The sequence below is a fragment of the Somniosus microcephalus genome, chromosome 7, assembly GCF_052327205.1.
Source record: "Somniosus microcephalus isolate GS21.2 chromosome 7, FLI_Smic_1.0, whole genome shotgun sequence".
Taxonomy (NCBI): domain Eukaryota; kingdom Metazoa; phylum Chordata; class Chondrichthyes; order Squaliformes; family Somniosidae; genus Somniosus; species Somniosus microcephalus.
The window spans coordinates 235,810,089-235,835,321 of record NC_140993.1 but is presented as its reverse complement, the minus strand read 5'-3'; the positions used below and the strand labels follow the sequence as shown (position 1 = coordinate 235,835,321).

Sequence of the window (25,233 nt, the reverse complement as noted above, 5' to 3'; positions counted from 1 at the left end):
GTTGCCCGCGGTCGACGCCCGTTGCTCTGACTTCGACCTCCAAGAAGCTTCTTCTCAGGGAAAGATCCCCGTGAGGTGATGCAGTACTGCAGGTGAGTTCGAACCTGTTCGTCGCCAGTGTAGTGTCCGAGTATCAATAATACACGGACTGCAGGAGAACAATAATAACAGGTATTTACTGAACAGAGGGTAACTTAAGACTGAAGTACAGAAGCCTGCTATGGCTTTATATACATGGGTGGTCACTGCCGGTACTGCAGTATAGAATCAGTTCTTCTCTTAAAGGTACATACACAACAGATATTACTAGCAAAGCCAGCTTTTATTGACCATCACTAGTTGACCTTGAGAAGGTGGTAGTGAGCCTTCTTCTTGAAACGCTGCAGTCCGTGTGCTGAAGGTACTCCCACAGTGCTGTTAGGGAGGGAGTTCCAGGATTTTACCCAGCGACGATGAAGGAACAGTGATATATGTCCAAGTCAGGATGATGTTTGACTTGGAGTGGAACTTGGCAGTGATGGTGTTCCTGTGCACCTGCGGCACTTGTCTTTCTAGGTGGTAAAGTTTGTGGGTTTGGGAGTGATATTAGGAAGATTATAGGAAGTAATGGGGTTGAAATTCCTCATAATCTTCAACATTAACACCGTATTTACACCATTTTAGCACCAAAAAGTTTGAGGAAATTTGCCTTTCAGCGCATTTTGCCGCTTGTGCACCGCTACTGCACTAGACATAAACGGCCTCGATATTTTTGTCAGCTTTAAGTATCTGCCCACCAAAGCCAAATATGGCTCATTTTCGTAAGAGCACCAATCACCTGGCTGCCCTATGCATGACAATTTCCTGCTTTAACAGCACAACTGCGATCCGGACGATTGTCTTCCGAGCCTGCAGATACGAACAAAGTTCCTCAAGCGTCCTTAATTTTTGGTGAGAACCCATGAGCTTTAGGTCCCATGACTCTGGGAAGAAGGTACATCCTTGCCCACCTCCACGCTGGTAGATTCTGCCAGTGACACATCCTGAGCCTCACTATATACATTTCCCTGGGTGGAACTCCATGGGCTGATGCCTGGGAGAGAGGTGACAAGCTGGGCGGGTTAGAAATGAGATAGATGAGATTGAATCAATCTGCTTGCTCTGTGCCATGGCTTGCTGTCTGCTCCATTCCTCCTCTAGAATGATTATTTTCTGCTCTATTGCTGAGGCTCCAGTTCACCACCTCCTCTTCCTCATAGTCTTCTTCTGCCATTGGAGGCCCCTGTGGCCACGGTGCATCTGCAGGGAAGGGTGGCAGAAGGTGAGAAGGAGTGAACATGACCCCCCTCAGGATCAAGAAGAGATGGAAAAGAGGGTGGAAGGTTGAGTGTGTCTGGCAATGCTACGGGCTGCCAGGGTGAGATTGTGGGTCTTTTTCTGCTTTTATTTTAGATTTATAGCAGCCACTTGCAGAGGGAAGAAAAGGCGCGGAAGAGAAAGAAACAGAAGAGGATGAAGCAGAAGAGGAGGAAGGAGAAGGAAGTACCTTCACCACACGGACTGCAGCGGTTCAAGAAGGCAGCTCACCACCACCTTCTCGAGGGCAATTAGGGATGGGCAATAAATGCTGGCCTTGCCAGCGACACTCACATCCCTTAAATTAATTTAAAAAAAAATCTTGCCTGTTATCCCTACACTTTGTCTCCTGCCGCTCAACCAATTTCCTAACCTGGTCAATAATTTGCCTTCAATTCCATGAGTTTCAACTTTAACTAATAGTCTCTGATGTAAGAAAAAGGAGACTTACCATCAAGTAACTTTAAATTAAGCTTTAAGTAACTTATAAACACACTATATACACAAGAGAGGTCTTTACCATGCCTCTGGTAGAAGCCTCTTACAATACTGAACAGACCAGTATTTATACCAGTCCAACAGGAAGTGACATATGACAGGAAGTGAGGTATGTACACAGTTCATAGTTCATAGTTCACAGGAAGTGATGACATAACTTCCCGGAAGTTATCATTTTTATCACATTCTTCCCTCCTGCAGGATTAGGAGGCTGTGGTCTACCTTTTGGTCCGCAGCCGCCGAACAAGGAAGAGTCGCACCCGTTTGGATTCCCGTCGTAGAGGGTCGCTGGTCCGCTTACATGCGGTTGGCCATTGGTCAGAGTCTGTGTGGCCTGGATTGCCCTGTGAAGGGTCGGGGAGATCATGGCTTCGAGTACGAGCCCCAATAGGTTCAAAGTCGGACTGCCTCTGTTCAGAGGGAGGTGCAGAGCTGGTCTGTGGCGGATCAGTACTTTCATGCGCGGTACTGGGAGGGTCGCAACCTTGAGCACGGGGTTCTACCGGCACCAAGCTAGTTGGTGTCCGATCAGGATCCTGGAGAGGGGTACCCGATAGGTCCCAAGAGTTTCCTGGTGAAATGCCATCACCCGATGTCCCACTAGGTCCTGGTGGGCAGGGAGCCAGATCCCGTAATGATACGGTAGATTCTCGGCCGTCGGAATATCGTATGTTTGCATAGGTGGGGTTGGCATCGGTTAGTTCGACCTCGTCTACAAGAGGGTCATTTTTAGACGTCCGAACGTATCTTCGGAGTAATACAGGTCCAGGAGTAGTTAGCCATGACGGGAGTGATGTCCCATGAGATGAGCGACGCTGGAATCCAAAGAACCGCTCATGAGGTGTAGTATTTGTGGCTGTAGAAAGCAGGGACCGTATAGAGTGCAATGCATCCGGAAGCACTGTTTCCCATTGCTGGTCTGGTAGGCCCCGAGATCTTAAAGCGAGACGTACGGAATTCCAGATGATACCGTTATACCTCTCTACCTGCCCATTTCCGATGGGATGGTATGGTGTTGTTTTGCTTGTAGCAATTCCCCGTTCTGAGAGGTAGTCCTTGAGTTCCCTTGACATAAAGGATGGACCCCGATCTGAGTGAATATAAGCCGGCATGCCACAGAGAGAAAATACCTGCTCAAGGCAGCAGATTACTGTGGACGCCAGCATATTGGAGCAGGGGAAGGCAAACGGAAAACGTGAATATTCGTCGATCATGGTGAGCAAATATGTGTTCCGAGTTGAAGAGGGCACTGGGCCCTTAAAATCGATGCTAAGTCGTTGCATCGGTTGGGTTGCATGTATGAGTATACCATCTGAGGGGCGGAAGAACTGAGGTTTTAATTCCGCACAAAGCCGGCATTCTGAGCATATTTTCTTTACATCTCCAGTGGAAAAAGGGAGATTCCGTGATCGTACGAAATGTAGCATGCGCGTAACGCCAGGATGACACAAACCATTGTGGACATCCATGAGAGTGGAGGATGACATAGTGGAGCAGAATGCCCGTGTGAGGGTGTCCGGGGCCACATTCTCCTTGCCAGGCCGATAGAGAATGGTATAACCAAAAGAGGCCAGTTCCATCCTCCAAAGTTGTATTTTATTATTCTTAATTTTGGTTCGTTTTCGATTATCGAGCATGAAGGCGACTGATCGTTGGTCCGTGATCAATGTAAAGTGCTGGCGAGCTAGAAAATGGTTCCACTTCCGTACTGCCTCTATGATGGCTGTGGCTTCTTTCTCAACCGGAGGATAATGTAGCTCGGCACCTTGTAAGGTCCTGGACATAAATGCTACAGGACGACCTTCCTGATTCAGAGTAGCCGAGATCGCCACCTCCGAGGCATCACATTCAACCACGAAAGGGAGATTCTCATCGATGGAGTGAAGAGCCGCTTTCTCCAACTGTTTTTTGAGAAGGTTAAAGGCTGCAACAGCCGCTGTTCCCAGTGGAAATGATCTAGCATGCAGCAAGGGTTGGATTTTGTCCGAAAAATGAGGAATCCATTCAGCGTAGTATGCAAACAGACCGAGAGCCCGACGTAAAGAAGCCGGATTCTTAGGTGACGGGAGCTCTTGGAGCGGGCGAAGTCTTTCTGGGTCTGGCTTAATGATACCATTGCCTACGCAGTAGCCAAGGATGTTGATGGTTGGTTGCGACTCAACAGATTTGGATTCATTCAGGGTCAAATTACGGTGATGGAGGGCATCCCGAAATTTTTGGAGGTTGGCGTCGTGTTCCTGTTGATCGTGACCTGCAATGGTAATGTTATCAAGATAGGGAAAAGTGTCCCTTAGGTTTTCCTGCTTAACCAGGCCATCCATTGCCCGTTGAAAGACAGCCACTCCATTAGTAACCCCGAATGGGAGGCGACGAAATTGGTACAGCCGTCCATTAGCCTCAAAGGCTGTGTACTGCTTATCTGAGACCTTCAAGGGTAACTGATGATAGGCACTTTTTAAATCGTAAGTTGAGAACACTTTGTATTCGGCCAGTTTATTAACCATATCATCAATGCGTGGCAATGGGTAGGCGTCCAAGTCGGTATATTGATTGATGGTTTGCGAATAATCGATGCATAGTCGCTGTTTGTGTGGTATTAGAGGGTTCTTGACAATGACGACTTGAGCCCGCCAGGGCGACGAACATGGTTCAATGATATCCTCTGCTAGAAGTCGAGAGATTTCAGCCGCAATAAAAGATTGGTCTTCCTGATTAAAGCGCCGCGATTTCGTTATTATCGTTTGGCATTGAGGCGGAATACTGGCAAATAATGAGGGTTCATCAAGTGAAGCTGCTGATAATGCACAAAATGGTAATTTAGACGGTATATTAGAAATAGTAAGTCCGGGTTTGGATCCACCAAACTCAATGGTGAGTTTCTTATGCTGTTTTTGGAAGTCCAGCCCTAAGAGGAGATCACTACATAAGTCCTTGAGCACCGAAAGTCGGGTGGAGGGATACATACGACCATGAAGTGTCATATCAACAACACAAAAGCCGGAGATTCTGGTATTAAGTGATGACTGGGCCATCGCAATTGCCTGGTCCGATGGGAAGACATGTAGTTTCAATTTCGCAACAATCTGTTCCTTAATGAAACTATCAGTACTTCCTGAGTCAATTAAGGCATCTAAGGTATGCCCTTTAATTGAAATTTTTGTGGCTGCATGAGACAGGTTCTGGGGCAAGCAGCTGTAATTGGTGTCGTTGCACAGAGAGTGGCTAAAACTCTCAGTGTGCTTCTTCGGGAGAGAGCTCGAGAGGAAGCTTGATAGGTCCTAGCTGGAGCATCTTGATAGGCCCTAATTGGGGCAGTTCGGTAGGCCTTAGCTGGATTGGCCCTCGTAGAGGCCCTTGATAGGCAAACTTTAGCAGTGTCCTTTTTTCCCGCAATAACTGCAGATTGCATTGCGAGCAGGGCAGGTTTTCCTAGGGTGAAAAGCATCTCCACAAAAGAAGCATTCCTTCCTAGATTGCCAAGAGGCTGCTAAAGTGGGGTCGTCCTCCTCTTCTTCATCAGAATTATCAGAATTAGATTCCCCCATGATAGGGTTCACCTGAGACCGCTTGAATTGTCTGGTTGCAGCTACAGCAGCAGATCGAGATCTGGGCAGCTGATAGAGGTCTGCATTTCTCTTTGCCAAATCCAGTGAACAAGCTAGGTCAAAAGCTTTTTGTAGCTCAAGTGTTTTACTTTCTAGTAGACGCTGGCGTATAAATGGAGAGGCAATCCCGCAGATGAAAGCATCACGAATCATTTCTTGGCGGTACAGCTCAGCTGAGGCTGCCTGAAAGTTACAATCTACGCTGAGCCTGCGAAGTTCTTGCAGGAATTCGTCAATTGATTCCCCTGGCCCTTGTCGGGCTGTGGCCAGTAGATGTCTAGCATAGACCTCATTTGGGGTCTTCGCATACAGTTTCTTAAGTGCCCGAATCACCTCTTCGTAATTATCCCAGTCATCAACATATTCGAACACTTTTGGGGTCACATAATTGACAAGTATCTTCAATTTAGCAGGAGCATCCGCTTTACATTCATCCAGAAAATTCTCAAAAGTACGATACCAATGCTTCCATACCCTGCCAGCTGCTGGTGTATTCGGGTCCAAGTCCAGACGAATAGGTCTAAGGATTTTCTCCATGATGGGTGGTTCCCTGGATCCTTAACTTCCGAGTTTGTCTGAAGGTCTAGTATTTGTCAGTGTAAATATTAAGTTACTTAAATTGATGTAAGAAAAAGGAGACTTACCATCAAGTAACTTTAAATTAAGCTTTAAGTAACTTATAAACACACTATATACACAAGAGAGGTCTTTACCATGCCTCTGGTAGAAGCCTCTTACAATACTGAACAGACCAGTATTTATACCAGTCCAACAGGAAGTGACATATGACAGGAAGTGAGGTATGTACACAGTTCATAGTTCATAGTTCACAGGAAGTGATGACATAACTTCCCGGAAGTTATCATTTTTATCACAGTCTCTTATGAGGGACTTTATTGAACACCTTCTGGAAGTTCATATAAATAACATCCATAGACATTCCCCTGTCCACTGCTTTAGTCACCTCTTCAAAAACTTCAATCAGGTTTGTCAGGCATGACCTACCTTTACAAATCCACGCTGGCTCTCTCTGATCAGCTGAAAATGTTCACTCTAGTAATTTCCTGATAACATTTGTTAGGCTAACTGGTCTATAATTCCCTGGTTTCCCTCTCTCACCTTTCTTAAATAGTGAGTGATGTGCAATTTTCCAATCTGAAGGAACGGTTCCTGAATCGAGAGAACTTTGGAAGATTATAGTTAGGACATCTGCAATGTCCTCACCTACTTCCTTTAAAACCCTGGGATGGAAACCATCTGGTCCTGGGGATTTGTTACTCTTTGGTGTCATTATTTTCTTCATTACTGTTATTTGGCTTACGTTAATTTTGGTGAGTCCCCGTCCCTGATTCAATATTAGTTTTGAAGGGATGTCAGGCATGCAATCCTGTTCCTCTACTGTAAATACTGATGCAAAGTAATTATTCAATATGTCTGCCATTTCCGTATTTTCATTTACAATATCACCATTATCATAGAAACATAGAAACATAGAAGATAGGAGCAGGAGTAGGCCATTCGGCCCTTCGAGCCTGCTCCGCCATTCAATGTGATCATGGCTGATCATCCAAATTCAGTACCCTGTCCCTGCCTTTTCCCCATATCCCTTGATCCCTTTAGCCTCAAGAAATATATCCAACTCTTTCTTGAATATATTTAATGAACTAGCCTCCACCGCCCTCTGTGGCAGAGAATTCCACAGGTTCACCACTCTCTGGGTGAAGAAATTCCTCATTTCAGTCCTAAATGGCTTACCCCTTATCCTTAGACTATGACCCCTGGTTCTGGACTCCCCGGCCATCAGAAACATCCTTCCTGCATCTAGTCTGTCCAGACCTGACAGAATTTTATAGGTTTCGATGAGATCCCCTCTCAATCTTCTAAACTCCAGTGAGTATAAGCCCAATCGACACAATCTCTCCTCATACGTCATTCCTGCCATCCCAGGTATCAGCCTGGTGAATCTTCGCTGCACTCCCTCCATGGCAAGAACGTCCTTCCTCAGGTAAGGTGACCAAAACTGCACACAATACTCAAGGTGCGGTCTCACCAAGGCCCTGTACAACTGTAGCAAGACATCCTTGTTCCTGTACTCGAACCCTCTTGCTACGAAGGCCAACATACCACTTGCCTTCTTAACCGCCTGCTGCACCTGCATGCTTACCTTCAGCGACTGGTGCACAAGGACACCCAGGTCTCTTTGCACTTCCCCTTCTCCCAATCTATTGCCATTCAAATAATAATCTGCCTTCCTGTTTTTGCCACCAAAGTGGATAATCTCACATTTATCCACATTATAGTGCATTTGCCATGTTTCTGCCCAATCACCCAACCTGTCCATATCGTACTGGAGTTTCCCGACATCCTCCTCGCAGCTTACCCTCCCGCCCAGCTTTGTGTCGTCTGCAAATTTGGAGATATTACATCCAATTCCCTCGTCCAGATCATTAATATATATTGTGAACAGCTGTGGTCCTAGGACCGATCCTTGCGGTACCCCACTAGTCACTGCCTGCCACTCGGAAAATGACCCGTTTATTCCAACTCTTTGCTTTCTGTCCGCCAACCAGTTCTCTATCCAAGTCAATACCTTGCCCCCAACCCCATGTGCCTTAATTTTGCACGCTAATCTCTTCTGTGGGACCTTATCAAAAGCCTTCTGAAAGTCCAAATACACCACATCCACTGGTTCTCCCTTATCTATTTTACCAGTTACATCCTCAAAAAATTCCAGTAGATTAGTCAAGCATGATTTACCTTTTGTAAATCCATGTTGACTTTGTCCGATCCTGTCACTGCTTTCCAAGTGCTCTGCTATTACATCTTTTATAATAGACTCTAGCATTTTCCCCACTACCGATGTCAGGCTTACCGGTCTATAATTCCCCGCTTTTTCTCTACCACCTTTTTTGAATAGTGGGGTAACATTAGCTACCCTCCAATCCATGGGTACCATTCCAGAGTCTATCGAGTTCTGGAAGATGACCAGTAATGCATCTACTATCTCTAGGGCCACTTCCTTAAGTACCCTGGGATGTAGACCATCAGGCCCTGGGGATTTATCGGCCTTCAGTCCCATCAATTTTCCTAACACCATTTTCCTACAAATACCGATTTCTTTCAGTTCCTCTCTTTCATCAGACCCTATGTTCCCTTGCATCTCTGGGAGATTACTTGTGTCCTCCTTTGTGAAGACAGAACCAAAGTATGTATTTAGTTGGTCTGCCATTTCCTTGTTTCCTATTATAAATTCCCCTGATTCTGACTGTAAGGGACCTACGCTTGACTTCACCAATCTTTTTCTCTTCACATATCTATAAAAGCTTTTACAGTCAGTTTTTATGTTCCCTGCAAGCTTACTCTCATATTCTATTTTCCTTTTCTTAATTAATCCCTTTGTCCTCCTTTGTTGACTCCTAAACTGCTCCCAATCCTCAGGATTATTGCTTTTTCTAGCCAATTTATATGTCCTCTCCTTGGATCTTATGCTATCCCTAATTTCCCTTGTTAGCCACGGTTGAGTCACCTTTTTTGTTTTATTTTTATGCCAAACTGGGATGAACAAATTCTGTAGCTCATCCATTCGGTCTTTGAATGTTTGCCATTGCCTATCCACCGTCAACCCTTTGAGCGCCATTCCCCACTCAATCCTACCCAACTCGCTCCTCAGACCATCGTAGTTTCCTTTATTTAAATTGAGGACCCTAGCCTCTGAGTCAACTACTTCATTCTCCATCTTAATGAAGAATTCGATCATATTATGATCGCTCCGACCCAAGGGGCCTCGTACAACAAGATTGCTAATTAATCCTTTCTCATTGCATAATACCCAGTCTAAGATGGCCTGATCTCTGGTTGGTTCCTCGACATATTGGTCCAGGAAACCATCCCGTAAACACTCCAGGAATTCCTCCTCCACAGTATTGTTACTAATTTGGTTGACCCAATCTATATGTAGATTAAAGTCACCCATGATGACTGCTGTGCCCTTATTGCACGCTTCTTTAATTTCCCTTTTAATGCCATCCCCAACCTCCACCTTACTGTTTGGAGGTCTATATACCACTCCCACTAATGTTTTTTTCTCCTTAGTATTTCTCAATTCTACCCATACAGATTCCACATCATCAGAGCTAATATCCTTCTTTACAATTGTATTAATCCCTTCTTTAACCAGTAATGCTACCCCACCTCCCTTTCCTTTTTGCCTATCTTTCCTGAATATCGAATACCCCTGGATGTTGAGTTCCCAGTCTTGGCCATCCTTGAGCCACGTTTCTGTAATCCCAACCAAATCGTATTCGTTTACCTCTATTTGCGCAGCCAATTCATCCACCTTATTACAAATGCTCCTCGCATTAAGACACAAAGCCTTCAGGCTTGTTTTTTTAACGCTCTTAGACCTATTAGAATTATTATTTACTGTGGCCACGTTTGATTTAAACCGTTGATTTCTGTGACTGCCACTTTTGTTTTTTTCCTTCCTATCTTTTGCTTTTATCCCTGTTTTCCTTTCCTCTGTCTCCCTGCTCAGGTTCCCAACCCCTGCCATTTTAGTTTAAACCCCCCCGAACAGTGCTAGCAAACCTCCCCGCAAGGATATTTGTCCCGCTCTGGTTCAGGTGCAACCCGTCCGACTTGTACAAGTCCCACCTTCCCCAGAAGCAGGCCCAGTGATCCAGGAAACTAAAGCCCTCCCTCCTGCACCAACTCTTTAGCCACGCATTCATCTGCTCTATCCTCCTATTCCTATACTCACTAGCACGTGGCACCGGGAGTAATCCAGAGATTACAACCTTTGAGGTCCTGCTCTTTAATCTGCTACCTAGCTCCCTAAATTCTTGTTGCAGGACCTCATCCCTCTTCCTACCTATGTCGTTGGTCCCAATGTGAACTACGACCTCTGCCTGTTCACCCTCCCCCTTCAGAATGCCCTGCAGCTGTTCAGTGACATCCTTGACCCTGGCACCAGGGAGGCAACAAACCATCCTGGAGTCACGTCTACGGCCACAGAACCGTCTATCTGTTCCCCTTATGATAGAATCCCCTACCACTATTGCTCTCCCACTCTTTTTCCTCCCTTCCTGAGCAGCAGAAGCACCCCGGTGCCAGGAAGTTGGCTGCTGCTGCCTTCCTCTGGTGAGTCATCCCCCTCAACAGTATCCAAATTGGTATACCTGTTTGAAAGGGGGATGACCACAGGGGTCCCCTGCACTACCTGCCTGCTTCTACTGCTCCGCCTGGTGGTCACCCATTTCCCTTCTGCCTGAGCAGCCCTACCCTGCGGCGTGACCAACTCATCATACGTGTAATCCACGACCCTCTCAGCATCGTGAATGCTCCACAACCCATCCATCTGCAGCTCCAGCGCCTCAATACAGCCCGTTAGTAGCTGCAGCTGGATGCATTTCTGGCACACGTGGTCATCAGGGACACTGGCAGCGTCCCTGAATTCCCACATAGAGCAAGAGGAGCATAACACGGGGCTGGGCTCTCCTGGCATGACTTACCCCTTTAATTAATTTAAATTAATTCTATACCACCAGTTAAAGATGTACTCTAGGGCGCTTATTTACCAACTGTCCCCACTACACCACAGAGACCCAAGAAAATATAAACCGCAGAATTTAATCTTGTAATAAAAGAAATACTCACCAACCAATCACTTACCTGCTTCCTGGTGACGTCACACTTGGATTACTTTTTACCTCTCTCCTCTGCTGTTGAATTGGTATGCCTCGTTCGCTGCCGCCGCTTTTAACTGCCGCCGGTCGCGCCTCTGCTCTCTCCCAGGTCCAAGCTCTCTGGTCGGGCCTCGTTCGCTGCCGCCGCTTTTAACTGCCGCCGGTCGCGCCTCTGCTCTCTCCCAGTTTTCTAGGGGCCCACATTGCTCCCGACCACCCTCTTTTTCTTAAATAATTGTAACGTTTTTGTGTTGATTTTGATATCCCTTGCAAGTTTCTTTGCATACTCCCTTTTTATAGCCGTTACTATCTGTTTTGTCACCTTTTGTTGTTCTTTGTATCGCTCCCAGATACTATTTTTTGCATTTTTGTATGCTTTTCTTTTAGTTTAATGTTGTCCCTTACCCCTTTTGCCATCCATGGCTGTTTGTGTGAAAAATGCACAGCCCTTCAGCGACTTTCTGCGCTCTCATGGTGCCCCCTGGGCACTGCTGGCCTGTGACTGGTCAGGCATCTGGCAAAGAGCACTCCAGCTGACGGTGGGAGATGCCCTGGGTGGATCAAATAAAAAGGGGTCAAGGAAAGAATATCTGCAGCCTCCCAAGTGCTCTGGTGAAGAGTGCTGTCTTTTGCACTGAAATTTCCTGGAGTCACTGCCCACAACAACTTTGCAATGTTATTATGAAACAACTAATGCCACTTCATAGGCAAATGAACCCGTGCTACTCCTGCTGGTGAATGGTGTTATTTTCATTCACTGTAACAGCACGACAGACAGCAAGGAAATTCAAGGACAATATTATAGTAACGATAGGAATAAATAAATGTACTAAGAAGCACTGAAGTAAGAGAGAGAAAGAAAACAAAACGAGATATCTACTCAAGGTGAGAGCTGAAGAAACCCATTTGGCAGAGCCTATGTGGTGTATAATATAGTAGCACTGCCTTCAGACATCTAAATTAGATTTCTGTTAATCTCTATTTCTATTCATTAACAGAAACGCCCAGCGCAGACTTGCAAACCTCACCAATCCCAAAGAAAAGTTCCACAAAATAGACAGTCGCTAAAGAAGTGTTGCACTGGGATCACCTTCGACACCCCTCTCAGCAACCAGGAGAGTAAGGAGTAAGTTCATATGCCATGCTATATGGGGAAATGGCTTGTCACTAGTTTAGTGGAGTTTTTTGCCTGTGTTGGATTTTTTACTTATATTTTTTATTGCTAGAAACAGGATTTAAACGGTTAATACTCAAGGTTACACCAAATATTCTTCAACAGAAAGTTCATAGCTTGGACCAAGCAGGTTGGCTGCAAGGGGTTCCAGAAGGTGTGAGTTTCTGCAGCAACAGTGGATTATCTAGAATCATAGAATCATTGAAACTCACAGCACAGGAGGCCATTCGGTCCGTCGTGCCTGTGCGGGCTCTTTGAAAGAGCAGTCACACTTAGTCCTGCTTTTTGTCCGTAACCCGGTAAGTTCCTCATCCTCAAGTACCTGTCCAACTCCCTTTTAAAATTATTTATGGAATTAGCTTCAAGTACCTGTCCAACTCCCTTTTTAAAATTATTTATGGAATTAGCTTCCACCACCTTTTCAGGTAGAGCTTTCCAGATCCTGACAACACTGCGAGTGAAAAAAATTCTTCTCATCTCCCCTCTAGATCTTTTGCCAATGATTTTAAATCTGTGACCTTTGGTTATTGACCCACTCACCAGAGGGAATAGTTTTTCTCTATCCACTCTATCAAAACCTCTCATCATCCTGAAAACCTCTATTAGGTCACCTCTTAACCTTCTCTGTTCTAAAGAGAACAGTCCTAACTTTCCCAACCTCTTCTCATAACTGAAGTCTTTCATCCTTGGTAACAGCCTGCTACACCTCCTCTGTACCCTTTCTAAGGCCTTTACATCTTTCCTGAAGTGTGTTGCCCAGAAGTGTTCACAATACTCCAGCTGAGGCCTAACCAGTGATTTATAAAGTTTTGGCATGATCTCTTTGCTATTAAATTCTATTCCTCTAATCATAAACCCAAGTAACCCATATGCTTTTTTAACCACTTTATCAACTTGCACTGCCACCTTTAAGGATTTGTGTATTTGGACACCAAAGTCTCTCTGCTGATCTACACTTTTCAGAATTGTGCCATTTATAGTATACTGTCTTTCCATATTAGTCCTCCCAAAGTGCATCACTTCACACTTCTCCGCATTGAACTCCATCTGCCAGGCTTCTGCCCATTTCACCTATGTCATCCTGAAGACTATAACTATCCTCATCATGATCTATTACTGTACTTTGCCAAGTTTCATATCATCTGCAAGCTTTATAATGCTGCTCCCTGCACCTGAGTCTAGGTCGTTTATAAAAATTGAAAAGAGTAATGGATCCAAAACTGACCCTGAGGAACACCACTGCAAACCACCTCCCAGTCTGAAAAACATCCATCCACCACCATCCGCTGCTTCCTGCCACTGAGCCAATTTTGTATCCACTTTCCCCTTAATTCCATGGGCTTCCATCTTCTTAATAAGCCTCCTGTGTGGCACTTTGTCAAATGCCTTCCGAAAGTCCATATATACAACATCTACTGTACTACCTTGATCAATCTTCTCTGTTACCTCATTCAATGAAGTTAGTCAGACAAGATTTACCATTAACAAATCCATGCTGGCTCTCCTTGATTAACCCATGCCTTTCCAAATGAAAGTTTATCTTGTCCCTGATAATGGTTTCTAATAACTTCCCCACCACCGATGTCAGGCTGACTGCCCTGTAGTTTCCTGGTTTATCCCTTTCCCCTTTCTTGAATAGTGGTATAACTTTAGCAACCCTCCAGTCCTCTGGCTCTACTCCTTTATCCAGTAAGGACTGAAAGATTGTGACAAATGTCTCTGCTATTTCTACCTTTGCTTCTTTTAGCAACCTAGGATGCATTTCATCTGGACTAGGTGATTTACCAACTTTCAGTAATGCTAATCTTTTTAGTATGTTTTCTCTATCTGTTACTACCCTGTCTGTACCTTCCCTCTCCTCTATTAGTGTAACCTTCACATCATCTGCTTCCTCTGTGAAGACAGATGCAAAATATTCATTTAATACTTTAGCCTCTACATGAAGATTTCTCTTTGGGTCCTCAATAGGCCCAACTCTTTCTCCAGCTTCCACTTTGTTTATAAAATGTTTTACGGTTCCATTTAATGTTGCCTTCTAATCTTTCCTCGTAACCTCTCTTTGCCTCCCGTATTAACTTTTTCAATTCCCTCCGGTAATCTTCCTGGTTATTAACTGAATCTTGCTCATGACATTTGTCATAAGCCTCCTCTTTCTGTTTTATTTTAACTTTTATTTCCTTTGTCACCAGGGCGCATTAGCTTTGGATGCTCTATCTTTTCCCTTCAAAGGAATCTGCCTAGTTTGTACCTGAACTATCTCTTCCCTGAATGCCCCCCATTGCTCCGTTACTGCTTTACCCTGCAATCACCTTTTCCCAATCTAGCTGTGCTAGGTTCCTTATTAAATCACAGAAATGAGCTCTTCCCCAGTTGAGCATTTTTACCTTCGATATTTTCTGGTCTCTTTCCCTAATTACTCTAAACCAATTATGTTGTGGTCACTATTAACTAGATGATGATCTACTATAATACACTCCACTTGCCCTACTTAATTTCCCAGAACCAGATCCAACACTGCTTCTTTCTTTGTTGGATTGGAGACATATTGATCGCGAAAGTTCTCCTGTACACATCAGAAATTCCTCTCCTTCCTTACCCTGAGCACTATGTTTTTCCCAGTCTATATTAGGATAATTAAGGTCTCCTAATATTACTACTTTATTTTTCTTACACACCTTTGAAATTTGACAACAAATCTGCTCATCTATCTCCATCTCACTGTTTGGAGCTTTATAAAAAAACTCCCAGCAATGTAACAGCTCCTCCTCTGTTCCTCAACTTAAGCCAAATAGATTCAGTCCTAGAACCATCTAGTATAACCTTTTTACTGTAACATCATTCTTAATCAATACTACCACGCTCCCCTCCTTTTCCTTCTCTATCATTCCTGATTACTTGGTAACCAGGAATATTAAGAACCCATTCCTGGCCTTGTTTGAGCCATGTCTCTATTAATGCAACCACATCGTAATCCCATGTAGCAATTTGTGCCTGCAGCTCACCAACCTTATTAGTTACACTACAGATGTTGACGTACATACAATTTAATACCTCCTTCGTCACTTTTGCTATTTTCTTCAATCTGGTCCCTGCAATTTTGGGGAAATTTCCAATTTTACTGCTGTTTATATCTCTGTCCTCTGATCTCATTTCTGTTGCTTTCTGCTATTTTCTGGTTCTGCTCCCTCTCAAACTAGTTTAAACCTCCCCAAAAGCACTAGTTAATCTCTCAGCGAGAACATTGGTCCCAGCTCTGTTCAGGTGCAAACTGTCCATCTTGTACAGGTGCCCCTTCCCCAGAACCAGTCCCAATGCCCCAAGAATCTGAAACTGTCCCTCCTGCACCATTTCTCCAGCCACGCATTTACCTGCGCTTTCTTCATATTTCTATACTCAAAAGCATGTGGCACTAGAAGTAATCCTAAGATTACTACCTTTGAGGTCATTTTTTTTTAACCTTTTTCCTAGCTCCTGAAACTCTGCCTGAAGGACCTCAACACTTTTTCTACCTATGTTTTGCTATCTAAAGTGTTAATTGTTTAATTGACCAGGGTAACCCATACAATCACAAACATCCTGAACATTGTCAAATATTGCTATCCATTCAGCACTGCATCGCCTGAATTGATCCACAATCTGTGATTTTGGATGTCGTCGCTCTTAATAATGCCCTCTCCAAACCATGCATAGAAGAACATGTGTGCAGCAGTACAACAGAGATGCTGCCAGCACTTCTTAAAGGGACACACACAACTTTCAGGCAGCTTTTGGACTGGTTTCTTTACATTTTATTGGAGTAGTGGCTTGGTGCAATACATTAAAAAAGTTCTTAAAGTGTGCAGGGAGTGCTGCTGGATGTTTGCAAGGCTTTGGCACTTAAAGGAAGGCCTCTGAGAACACCACTTCCTCCCAGTCCTGGGGGCTCTAGTTGCAGTCCCCCTTGGGCTGCAGCATCCCATTGAAACATAGAAACATAGAAGATAGGAGCAGGAGTAGGCCATTTGGCCCCTCGAGCCTGTTCCGCCATTTAATGAGATCATGGCTGATCATCCAAATTCAGTACCCTGTCCCTGCTTTCTCCCCATATCCCTTGATCCCTTTAGCCTTAAGAAATATATCTAACTCCTTCTTGAATATATTTAATGAATTGGCCTCAACTGCCTTCTGTGGTAGAGAATTCCACAGGTTCATCACTCTCTGGATGAAGAAATTCCTCCTCAACTCAGTCCTAAATGGCTTACCCCTTATCCTTAGACTGTGATCCCTGGTTCTGGACTCCCCCGCCATCGGGAACATCCTTCCTGCATCTAGTCCTGTTAGAATTTTATAAGTTTCAATGAGATCCCCTCTCATTCTTCTAAACTCTAGCGAATACAAGCCCAATCGACCCAATCTCTCTTCATACGTCATTCCTGCCATCCCAGGTATCAATCTGGTGAATCTTCACTGCACTCCCTCCATGGCAAGAACATCCTTCCTCAGATAAGGCGACCAAAACTGCACACAATACTCAAGGTGTGGTCTCACCAAGGCCCTGCACAACTGCAGCAAGACATCCTTGCTCCTGTACTCGAATCCTCTCGCTATGAAGGCCAACATACCATTTGCCTTCTTAACCGCCTGCTGCACCTGCATGCTTACCTTCAGCGACTGGTGCACAAGGACACCCAGGTCTCATTGCACTTCCCCTTGTCCCAATCTATTGCCATTCAGATAATAATCTGCCTTCCTGTTTTTGCCACCAAAGTGGATAACCTCGCATTTATCCACATTATACTGCATCTGCCATGCTTCTGCCCAATCACCCAACCTGTCCAAATCATCCTGGAGTTTCTCTGCATCCTCCTCACAGCACACACGCCCACCCAGCTTTGTGTCGTCTGCAAACTTAGAGATATTACATCTAGTTCTCTCGTCTAGATCATTATTAATATATATTGTGAATAACTAGGGTCCTAGCACCGATCCCTGCGGTACCCCACTAGTCACTGCCTGCCACTCGGAAAAAGACCCGTTTATTCCAACTCTTTGCTTCCTGTCTGCCAACCAGTTCTCTATCCAAATCAGTACCTTACCCCCAATCCCATGTGCTTTAACTTTGCACGCTAATCTCTTATGCGGGACCTTATCGAAAGCCTTCTGAAAGTCCAAATACACCACATCCACTGGTTCTCCCTTATCTATTCGACCAGTTACATCCTCAAAAAATTCCAATAGATTAGTCAAGCACAATTTACCTTTTGTAAATCCATGTTGACTTTGTTCGATCCTGTCACTGTTTTCCAAGTGCTCTGCTATTACATCTTTTATAATGGACTCTAGCATTTTCCCCACTATTGATGTCAGGCTATAATTCCCTGTTTTCTCTTTACCACCTTTTTTAAATAGTGGGGTTACATTAGCTACCCTCCAATCCATGGGAACTGTTCCAGAGTCTATCGAATTTTGGAAGATGATCAGCAATGCATCTACTATTTCTAGGGCTACTTCCTTAAGTACCCTAGGATGTAGATTATCAGGCCCTGGGGATTTATCGGCCTTCAATCCCGTCAATTTCCCGAACACCATTTCCCTACAAATACTGATTTCATTCAGTTCCTCCTTCTCATTAGATCCTATGTTCCCCCACATCTCTGGAAGGTTATGGAGATGGAGCAGAGGCAGCAAAAGGGACAAGCTGCTTGCAGAGGGCAGAGGAAGGAGAAGAGGAGGAAGAAGGAAGGAAACAACACAGCCCCTTTCTGGCCGGGTTATCTAGGTTTGAATTATCTGCCTGCACTACCAGTGAACACAACCCCAATTCCCCTTTCAACATTTGTCCCACACCTTACCTTCCCTCTGTTACTGACCATCACAGCATCCTCTTGGCCACAATGTTAAAATACAAGCCACCACAAAGTAAATTTTCCAATCCAACATTATCCATATATGCATCCAATATTACATCAAAAAGTCAACTAATCACCCTTGTGCTTTCCCTCAGTGACTGTCTTGTGTGTGCCTTTGCCTACCCTAGTGATGTCATGCAGTGCTACCCCAGTGGCTGTAGCATGGCTGGTGGAAGGCTGCTGACTTTCAGTGGGGGACACTTCAAATGGCCTTGCAGGACAACCTTGGAGAGCTGGTGGCTGGGAGTGTGAAATCGAGTGATGGTGTTTCTTCTTCTTCGTCTTCTTCACTCTCCTCTCCCTCTTGTTGGTCAACCACTGGCTGTGCAGGCTGGATTTCTTGGGCGTGTGAAATGAGGAACGTACAAGGTTGTGGTGAGCGGAGAGGGATAATTCAAAAGGTGCATTCTTACACCATATGTAGCTTGTAAATCAGAAGAGATTGTGGGATGAGAGGGAAGTGGGATGTGAGAAGGATGATAACGTATGAGGGTACCAGCATCTCATATTCTTTCAGCCCCACCGCTGGCCAAGGGCTCAGCCATGCCCCTGCCAAGAATGGCCAAAACTGTCTCCACCCAGAGGGTGAGGTGAAGCTAGGAATGTGAGGTGCACCTTGTGTTTGGTAGAGATTGTTGGTAGGTGAGTGATGGTGAGGGGGTCATGCATTGAGCAGAGTGCGAGGCTAGTGATGCAGTTGGTAGGAGATGGCTTTTGAAGATGCATTCACTGACTTTGACCACTGGTCTGAGGTCATGAAACTTCTTGGGCACTGGAGCCATGTCCTGGGGGTGACACTGCTGGCAGTGACGGCCTTGGTGATCTGGTCCCACATCCTTTGTTCAGGAGGGCCTCCTGGCCTCTGTGGATAGAGGACCTCTCTTCCAGTGTTGACCTCCTGCACAAAGCTCAAGGGCTGTGTCCGAGCTCCTGGGTGCCCTTTCCTTGGCCTGTTGAACCATTTATGTTAGTGCTGAAGCACTTTTGATCAGCAGAAGGCCGCTCACCATTAAAAGGTGCAGACTGCCTAGTGGTGAAGGAATTGGAGCTGATTAGGGTCCAAAAAGGAGACGTATGCATGGAGGCAGAGGGCATGGCTGAGGTACTAAATGAGTACTTTGCATCTGTCTTTACCAAGGAAGAAGATGCTGCCAAAGTCATAGTGAAAGAGGAGGTAGTTGAGATACTGGATGGGATAAAAATTGATAAAGAGGAGGTACTAGAAAGGCTAGCTGTACTTAAAGTAGATAAGTCACCAGGACCGGATGGGATGCATCCTAGGATGCTGAGGGAGGTAAGGGTGGAAATCGTGGAGGTACTGGCCATAATCTTCCAATCCTCCTTAGATACGGGGGTGGTGCCAGAGGACTGCAGAATTGCAAATGTTACACCCTTGTTCAAAAATGGGTGCAAGGATAAACCCAGCAACTACAGACCAGTTAGTTTAGCCTTGGTAGCGGGGAAGCTTTTAGAAACAATAATCCGGGACAAAATTAACAGTCACTTGCACAAGTGTGGATTAATTAAGGAAAGCCAGCATGGATTTGTTAAAGGCAAATTGTGTTTAACTAACTTGATTGAGTTTTTTGATGAGGTAACAGAGAGGGTTGATGAGGGCAATGCGGTTGATATGGTGTACATGGACTTCCAAAAGGCGTTTGATAAAGTGCCACATAATTGGCTTGCCAGCAAAGTTGAAGCCCATGGAATAAAAGGGACAGTAGCAGCATGGATATGAAATTGGCTAAGTGACAAGAAACAGAGTGTAGTGGTGAACGGTTGTTTCTCAGACTGGAGGAAGGTATACAGTGGTGTTCCCAGGGGTCGGTACTAGGACCACTGCATTTCTTGATCTATATTAATGACTTGGACTTGGGTGTACAGGGCACAATTTCAAAATTTGCAGATGACACAAAACTTGGAAGTACAGTGAATAGTGAGGAGGATAGTGATAGACTTCAAGAGGACATATAGCAAAATACTGCAGATGCTGGAAATCTGAAATAACAACAGAAAATGCTAGAAAAACTCAGCAGGCCAGGCAACATCCGTGGAGAGAAAGAGAGTCAATGTTTCAGGTCGAAACCCTTTGTCAAGACAAAGGGTTTCGACCTGAAACGTTGGGGTTGATTTTCAGTGTGCCGTGAGGCGGGCTTTTAGGCGTGCGGGGGGCTAAAATCCCAAATTCGGGGGTCCCGACACCATCCCGCCCAAAACCCACCTCCATGTAAGTTTCAAAAGGAGGCGGGTACCCGCCCCGCACTGGGACCCGCCGACCCGAGGCAGGAAGGGATTAGTGCCAATTAACTGCCTGTTAACAGGTAGTTAACAGGCAGTTTTTAGCCTAATCCCTATTTTGAAGGTTGTCGTGTGGGATTCCCGACGGCTCCAAACCACGCCAGGTTATAGGAGTCGGGCCGTCGGGTTGAAGGACTTGGAGGGATCGAGATGTCGGTGTTCAGGTGAGTGATGGGTGCTTGAGTGCAAAGGTAAGTGTGTTTGGTGTGTCTAAAGTGTGTAAAGAAGTTTAAATTACCTGTACTTACCTTTACAGCCTTCCTTCCTCTAGGCTTTGGGAGTCCATCATTCAGCCGGCACAGAAAGCAGAATGGCTGCGATCTGTCAAAAGTGACAGCCTGCAGCTTTCAGTGCCGGCGAGATTTCTAACTGAGTCTGCGTAGAAGGATTCAGGTTAGAAGTAAGACTGTCAGTGTTTGACAGCTTCAAACAGCTGTGAAACACTGATATTTCATCTGTCAGGAACTCTTGACAGATGAAATTTCAGTCTGTGATGTCACCTGTTGCCAGATGGCCCTTAATTGGCCTGCTGAGCCCGCTGGGTGGGCTCAACAAGGTCAATCGAGTGAAAATCACGTGGATTGGCGGCATCTCGATGGAGGCGGGACTGCAACCCGAAAGTATTGGTCCCGCCTCCTTCCCGACTTCTGAATGAAAATCCGGCCCGTTGATTCTATTTCTCTCCATGGATGTTGCCTGGCCTGCTGAGTTTATCCAGCATTTTCTGTTGTTATTTCAAGAGGACATAGACAGGCTGGTGAAATGGGCGGACACGTGGCAGATGAAATTTAACGCAGAAAAGTGCAAAGTGATACATTTTGGTAGGAAGAATGAGGAGAGGCGATATAAACTAAATGGTACAATCCTAAAGAGGGTGCATGAACAGAGAGACGTGGGGGTATATGTGCACAAGTCATTGAAGGGGGCAGTGCAGGGTGAGAAAGCAGTTAAAAAAGCATATGGGATACTGGGCTTCATAAATAGAGGCATAGAGTACAAAAGCAAGGAAGTTATGATGAACCTTTATAAAACATTGGTTCGGCCTGAACTGGAGTATTGTGTCCAATTCTGGGCACCGCACTTTAGGAAGGATGTGAAGACCTTCGAAAGGGTGCAGAAAAGATTTACAAGAATGGTTCCAGGGATGAGGGACTTTAGTTATGTGGATAGACTGGAGAAGCTGGGGTTGTTCACCTTAGAACAGAGAAAGTTGAGAGGAGATTTGATAGAGGTGTTTAAAATCATGAGGGGTCTAGACAGAGTAGATAGAGAGAAACTGTTCCCATTGGCGGAAGGGTCGAAAACCAGAGGACACAGATTTAAGGTGATTGGCAAAAGAACCAAAGGCGACATGAGGGAAATCTTTTTTACTCAGCGAGTGGGTAGGATAGGGAATGCGCTGCCTGAAAGTGTGGTGGAGGTAGACTCAATCGTGGCTTTCAAAAGGGAATTGGATAAGTACCTGAAGGAAAAAAATTGCAGGGCTACGGGGGAAGGGCAGGGGCATGGGACTAGCTGAAGTGCTCTTGCAGAGAGCTGCCACGGGCTCAACGGACCTCCTTCTGTGCTGTAACCATTCTATGATGCTATGAATTTTAAATTTTTTATCTGCAGAAAGCAGCTCATCTTTAAGAGGTACAGACAGCCTAGTGTTGAAGGAATTTTAGGTTTTTTTTATCTGCAGAAGACAGTTCTCCTTTAAGAGATAGGACCTCAAAGGTAGTAATCTCAGGATTGCTACCAGTGCCACGTGCTAGTCAGTGTAGAAATAGAAGGATATTTCAGATGAATACGTGGCTAGAGGAATGGTGCAGGGGGGAGGGATTCAAACTCCTGGGACATTGGAACCGGTTCTGGGGGAGGTGGGACCAATTCAAACCGGACGGTTTGCAGGGCCGGGACCGATGTCCTAGGGGGAGTGTTTGCTAGTGCTGTTGGGGAGGGTTTAAACTAAAATGGCAGGAGGAAAGGGAAACAAGGATAAAAGCAAAAGATAGGAAGGAGAAAAACAAAAGTGGCAGTCAGAGAAATCAGCGGTTTAAATCAAACATGGCCACAGTAAATAATAATTCTAATAGGTCTAAGAGCATTAAAAAAACAAGCCTGAAGACTTTGGCCTAGAAATTCGGTTGGTAGCGCCAGCGATTAGCGCCTAAAGAGCCCGAGAATTGGGGCGTTACCCAATTTTCGGGCGGGCGCAGTGAATATAGCGCCACCTCCCATATTGAGTATCCTTTTAGCGCCGGCGCTAACTCTTTTCGCTCGCCCACGGGCGCAGGCAGATCATGTCATTTCAGTGTGCAACGCCTTTTTGGCGCCCCGGACCGGATATTCGGTGGCGCCCGCAACCTTTTCGCCTGGCGCAATTAGTGACAGTTGGATGGAGCGTTCCCAGGCTCTTCTCGGACTCGGGGGGCGCTATTTAAAGGGGACAGCACTAGTATAAAAGCTGCAGCCATTTGGGCTGGCCATTCTGATCGTTGCTGGAGAGAGTTGCTGACCTTCTGTTGGACAGTAATTTTCTCATTGAGCCTTTGGAGGCACTGGTACTGGCAGCTTGAGGGCCCGGCTCCCGAGCTGGTGATGCAGCATCTAAAAGCGGGGAGGTGGAAGAGTGGCATTAGCAAAAGGACAGCTTGGCAGCAAGGGATGCCAGATTGCGGCAAGGCTATGACATGGGTCCACAGTGAGAAAGCATGCTGGCGGGGGGAGCAAGTGGAAGGAGACAGTTGTAAAAGGTGAGAACCTTACCATCGCTGTCGACAATGGGGTCGGCAGCTGCAGTGGTTACAGGACCACTCAGACGTCCTCCAAGAATCTGGTGGACTCTCTCCTCGAGATCCGTGAGAGTGACCACTTGTGGAGGTCCTCCACCGCTGCGAAGCTGGTCTTTGCCAATCCTCGCCAGCTTGGACTGCAGGGGAAAGGAGGGGAAGTTATGTTACATGATGCCCTGAGTGATCATCTCATGCCCCCCATGGTGGAAGAGCCCTTACATGATGCCCTGAGTGATCATCTCATGGCCCCCATGGTGCAAGAGCCCTTACATGATGCCTTGAGTCAAATGTGCATGTGTGTGCCCAGAAAGGGACATGGGTGCTTGCTGGCAGATGGCCAATGGGGCACAGCCCACCCTGTAGCCATAAAGTCAGGTGCAAATGAAGGGATGCAGAAGTTTGCAGAAACAACACTCACCCTCACGACCCAAGTGAGGTCGTTGAATTTCTATCTGCATTGGACAGGGCTCCTGGTCACCATGCTGCTGGAGTTGTCCCTCTGGCATACATCCCTCCAAGCTCGTCGGTAGTCCTTATGATTCGGCCTCCTGCCATTGTCTGGGTAGAGAACATCTCGCCGGCGCTCCACTGCGGCCACCAATTGCTCCAGAGCCTCATTGGTGAAGCGCTCTGCTCTCTGTCTCACCTTCTCCATCTGGTCCAAGTTTTTAGCGCCAGAGAAGGGCCTGCGCTGATTCTGAGGCCTGCAAGGCGAAGAGTGTGCATGCTGAAGCTGACTGACCCACCCCTTTAAGAGCTGGCCGGCGCCTGGAAGTCTCGTGGTCATCAGTAATAGGTAGCACCTGCGCTGTGCCCGTCTGCTCCGATATTGGGTTGCGCCGGAAGATTAGCGCCTTAGGAGTCCCGTGTAAATGCCTGAATTCGCGCCTCAATCCCCTTTAGTGGCGATGCAACCCAATATCGCGCCAGGCGGCGATAAGTTTCGTCAGGCTATAAACTTTGCGCAGCGCCAGTTCTAACGCCTCAAGCAGGGCTATACCCAATTTCTAGGCCTTTGTGTCTTAATGCAAGGAGCATTCAGAATAAGGTGGATGAATTAGCTGCACAAATAGAGGTAAATGAATATGATTTGATTGGGATTACAGAAACATGGCTCCAGGGTGGCCAAGGCTGGGAACTCAACATCCAGGGGTATTCGATATTCAGGAAAGGTAGGCAAAAAGGAAAGGGAGGTGGGGTAGCATTGCTGGTTAAAGAAGGGATTAACACAATTGTAAGGAAGGATATTAGCTCTGATGATGTGGAATCTGTGTGGGTAGAACTGAGAAATACCAAGGGGCAGAAAACTTTAGTGGGAGTGGTATATAGACCTCCAAACAGTAATGCGGAGGTTGGGGATGGCATTAAAAGGGAAATTAGAGAAGTGTGCAATAAGAGCATTGCAGTCATCATGGGTGACTTTAATCTACATATAGATTGGGTCAACCAAATTAGTAACAATACTGTGGAGGAGGAATTCCTGGAGTGTTTACGGGATGGTTTCCTGGACCAATATGTCGAGGAACCAACCAGAGATCAGGCCATCTTAGACTGGGTATTATGTAATGAGAAAGAATTAATTAGCAATCTTTTTGTACGAGGCCCCTTGGGTCAGAGCGATAATAATATGATAGAATTCTTCATTAAGATGGAGAATGAAGTAGTTGACTCAGAGACTAGGGTCCTGAATTTAAATAAAGGAAACTATGATGGTCTGAGGCGCGAGTTGAGTAGGATTGATTGAGGAATGTCACTCAAAGGGTTGACGGTGGATAGGCAATGGCAAGCATTCAAAGACTGCATGGATGAACTACAGAAATTGTTCATCCCAGTTTGGCATAAAAATAAAACAAAAAAGGTGACTCAACCGTGGCTAACAAGGGAAATTAGGGATAGCATAAGATCCAAGGAGAGGACATATAAATTGGCCAGAAAAAGCAGTAAACCTGAGGATCGGGAGCAGTTTAGGATTCA

General features: G+C 45.7%; 1 protein-coding gene across 1 annotated transcript in view; it reads left to right on the top strand.

The window, feature by feature from the left end:
- Positions 1-25,233, top strand: part of LOC147115153 (regulator of G protein signaling 22-like) — a 142,231-nt gene that overhangs the window by 24,772 nt on the left and 92,226 nt on the right. The window contains exons 6-7 of the mRNA XM_085993988.1: positions 12,121-12,241; positions 12,349-12,426. Coding sequence (XP_085850114.1) covers positions 12,121-12,241; positions 12,349-12,426 — 199 coding nt within the window. The remainder of the gene's footprint in view (positions 1-12,120; positions 12,242-12,348; positions 12,427-25,233) is intronic.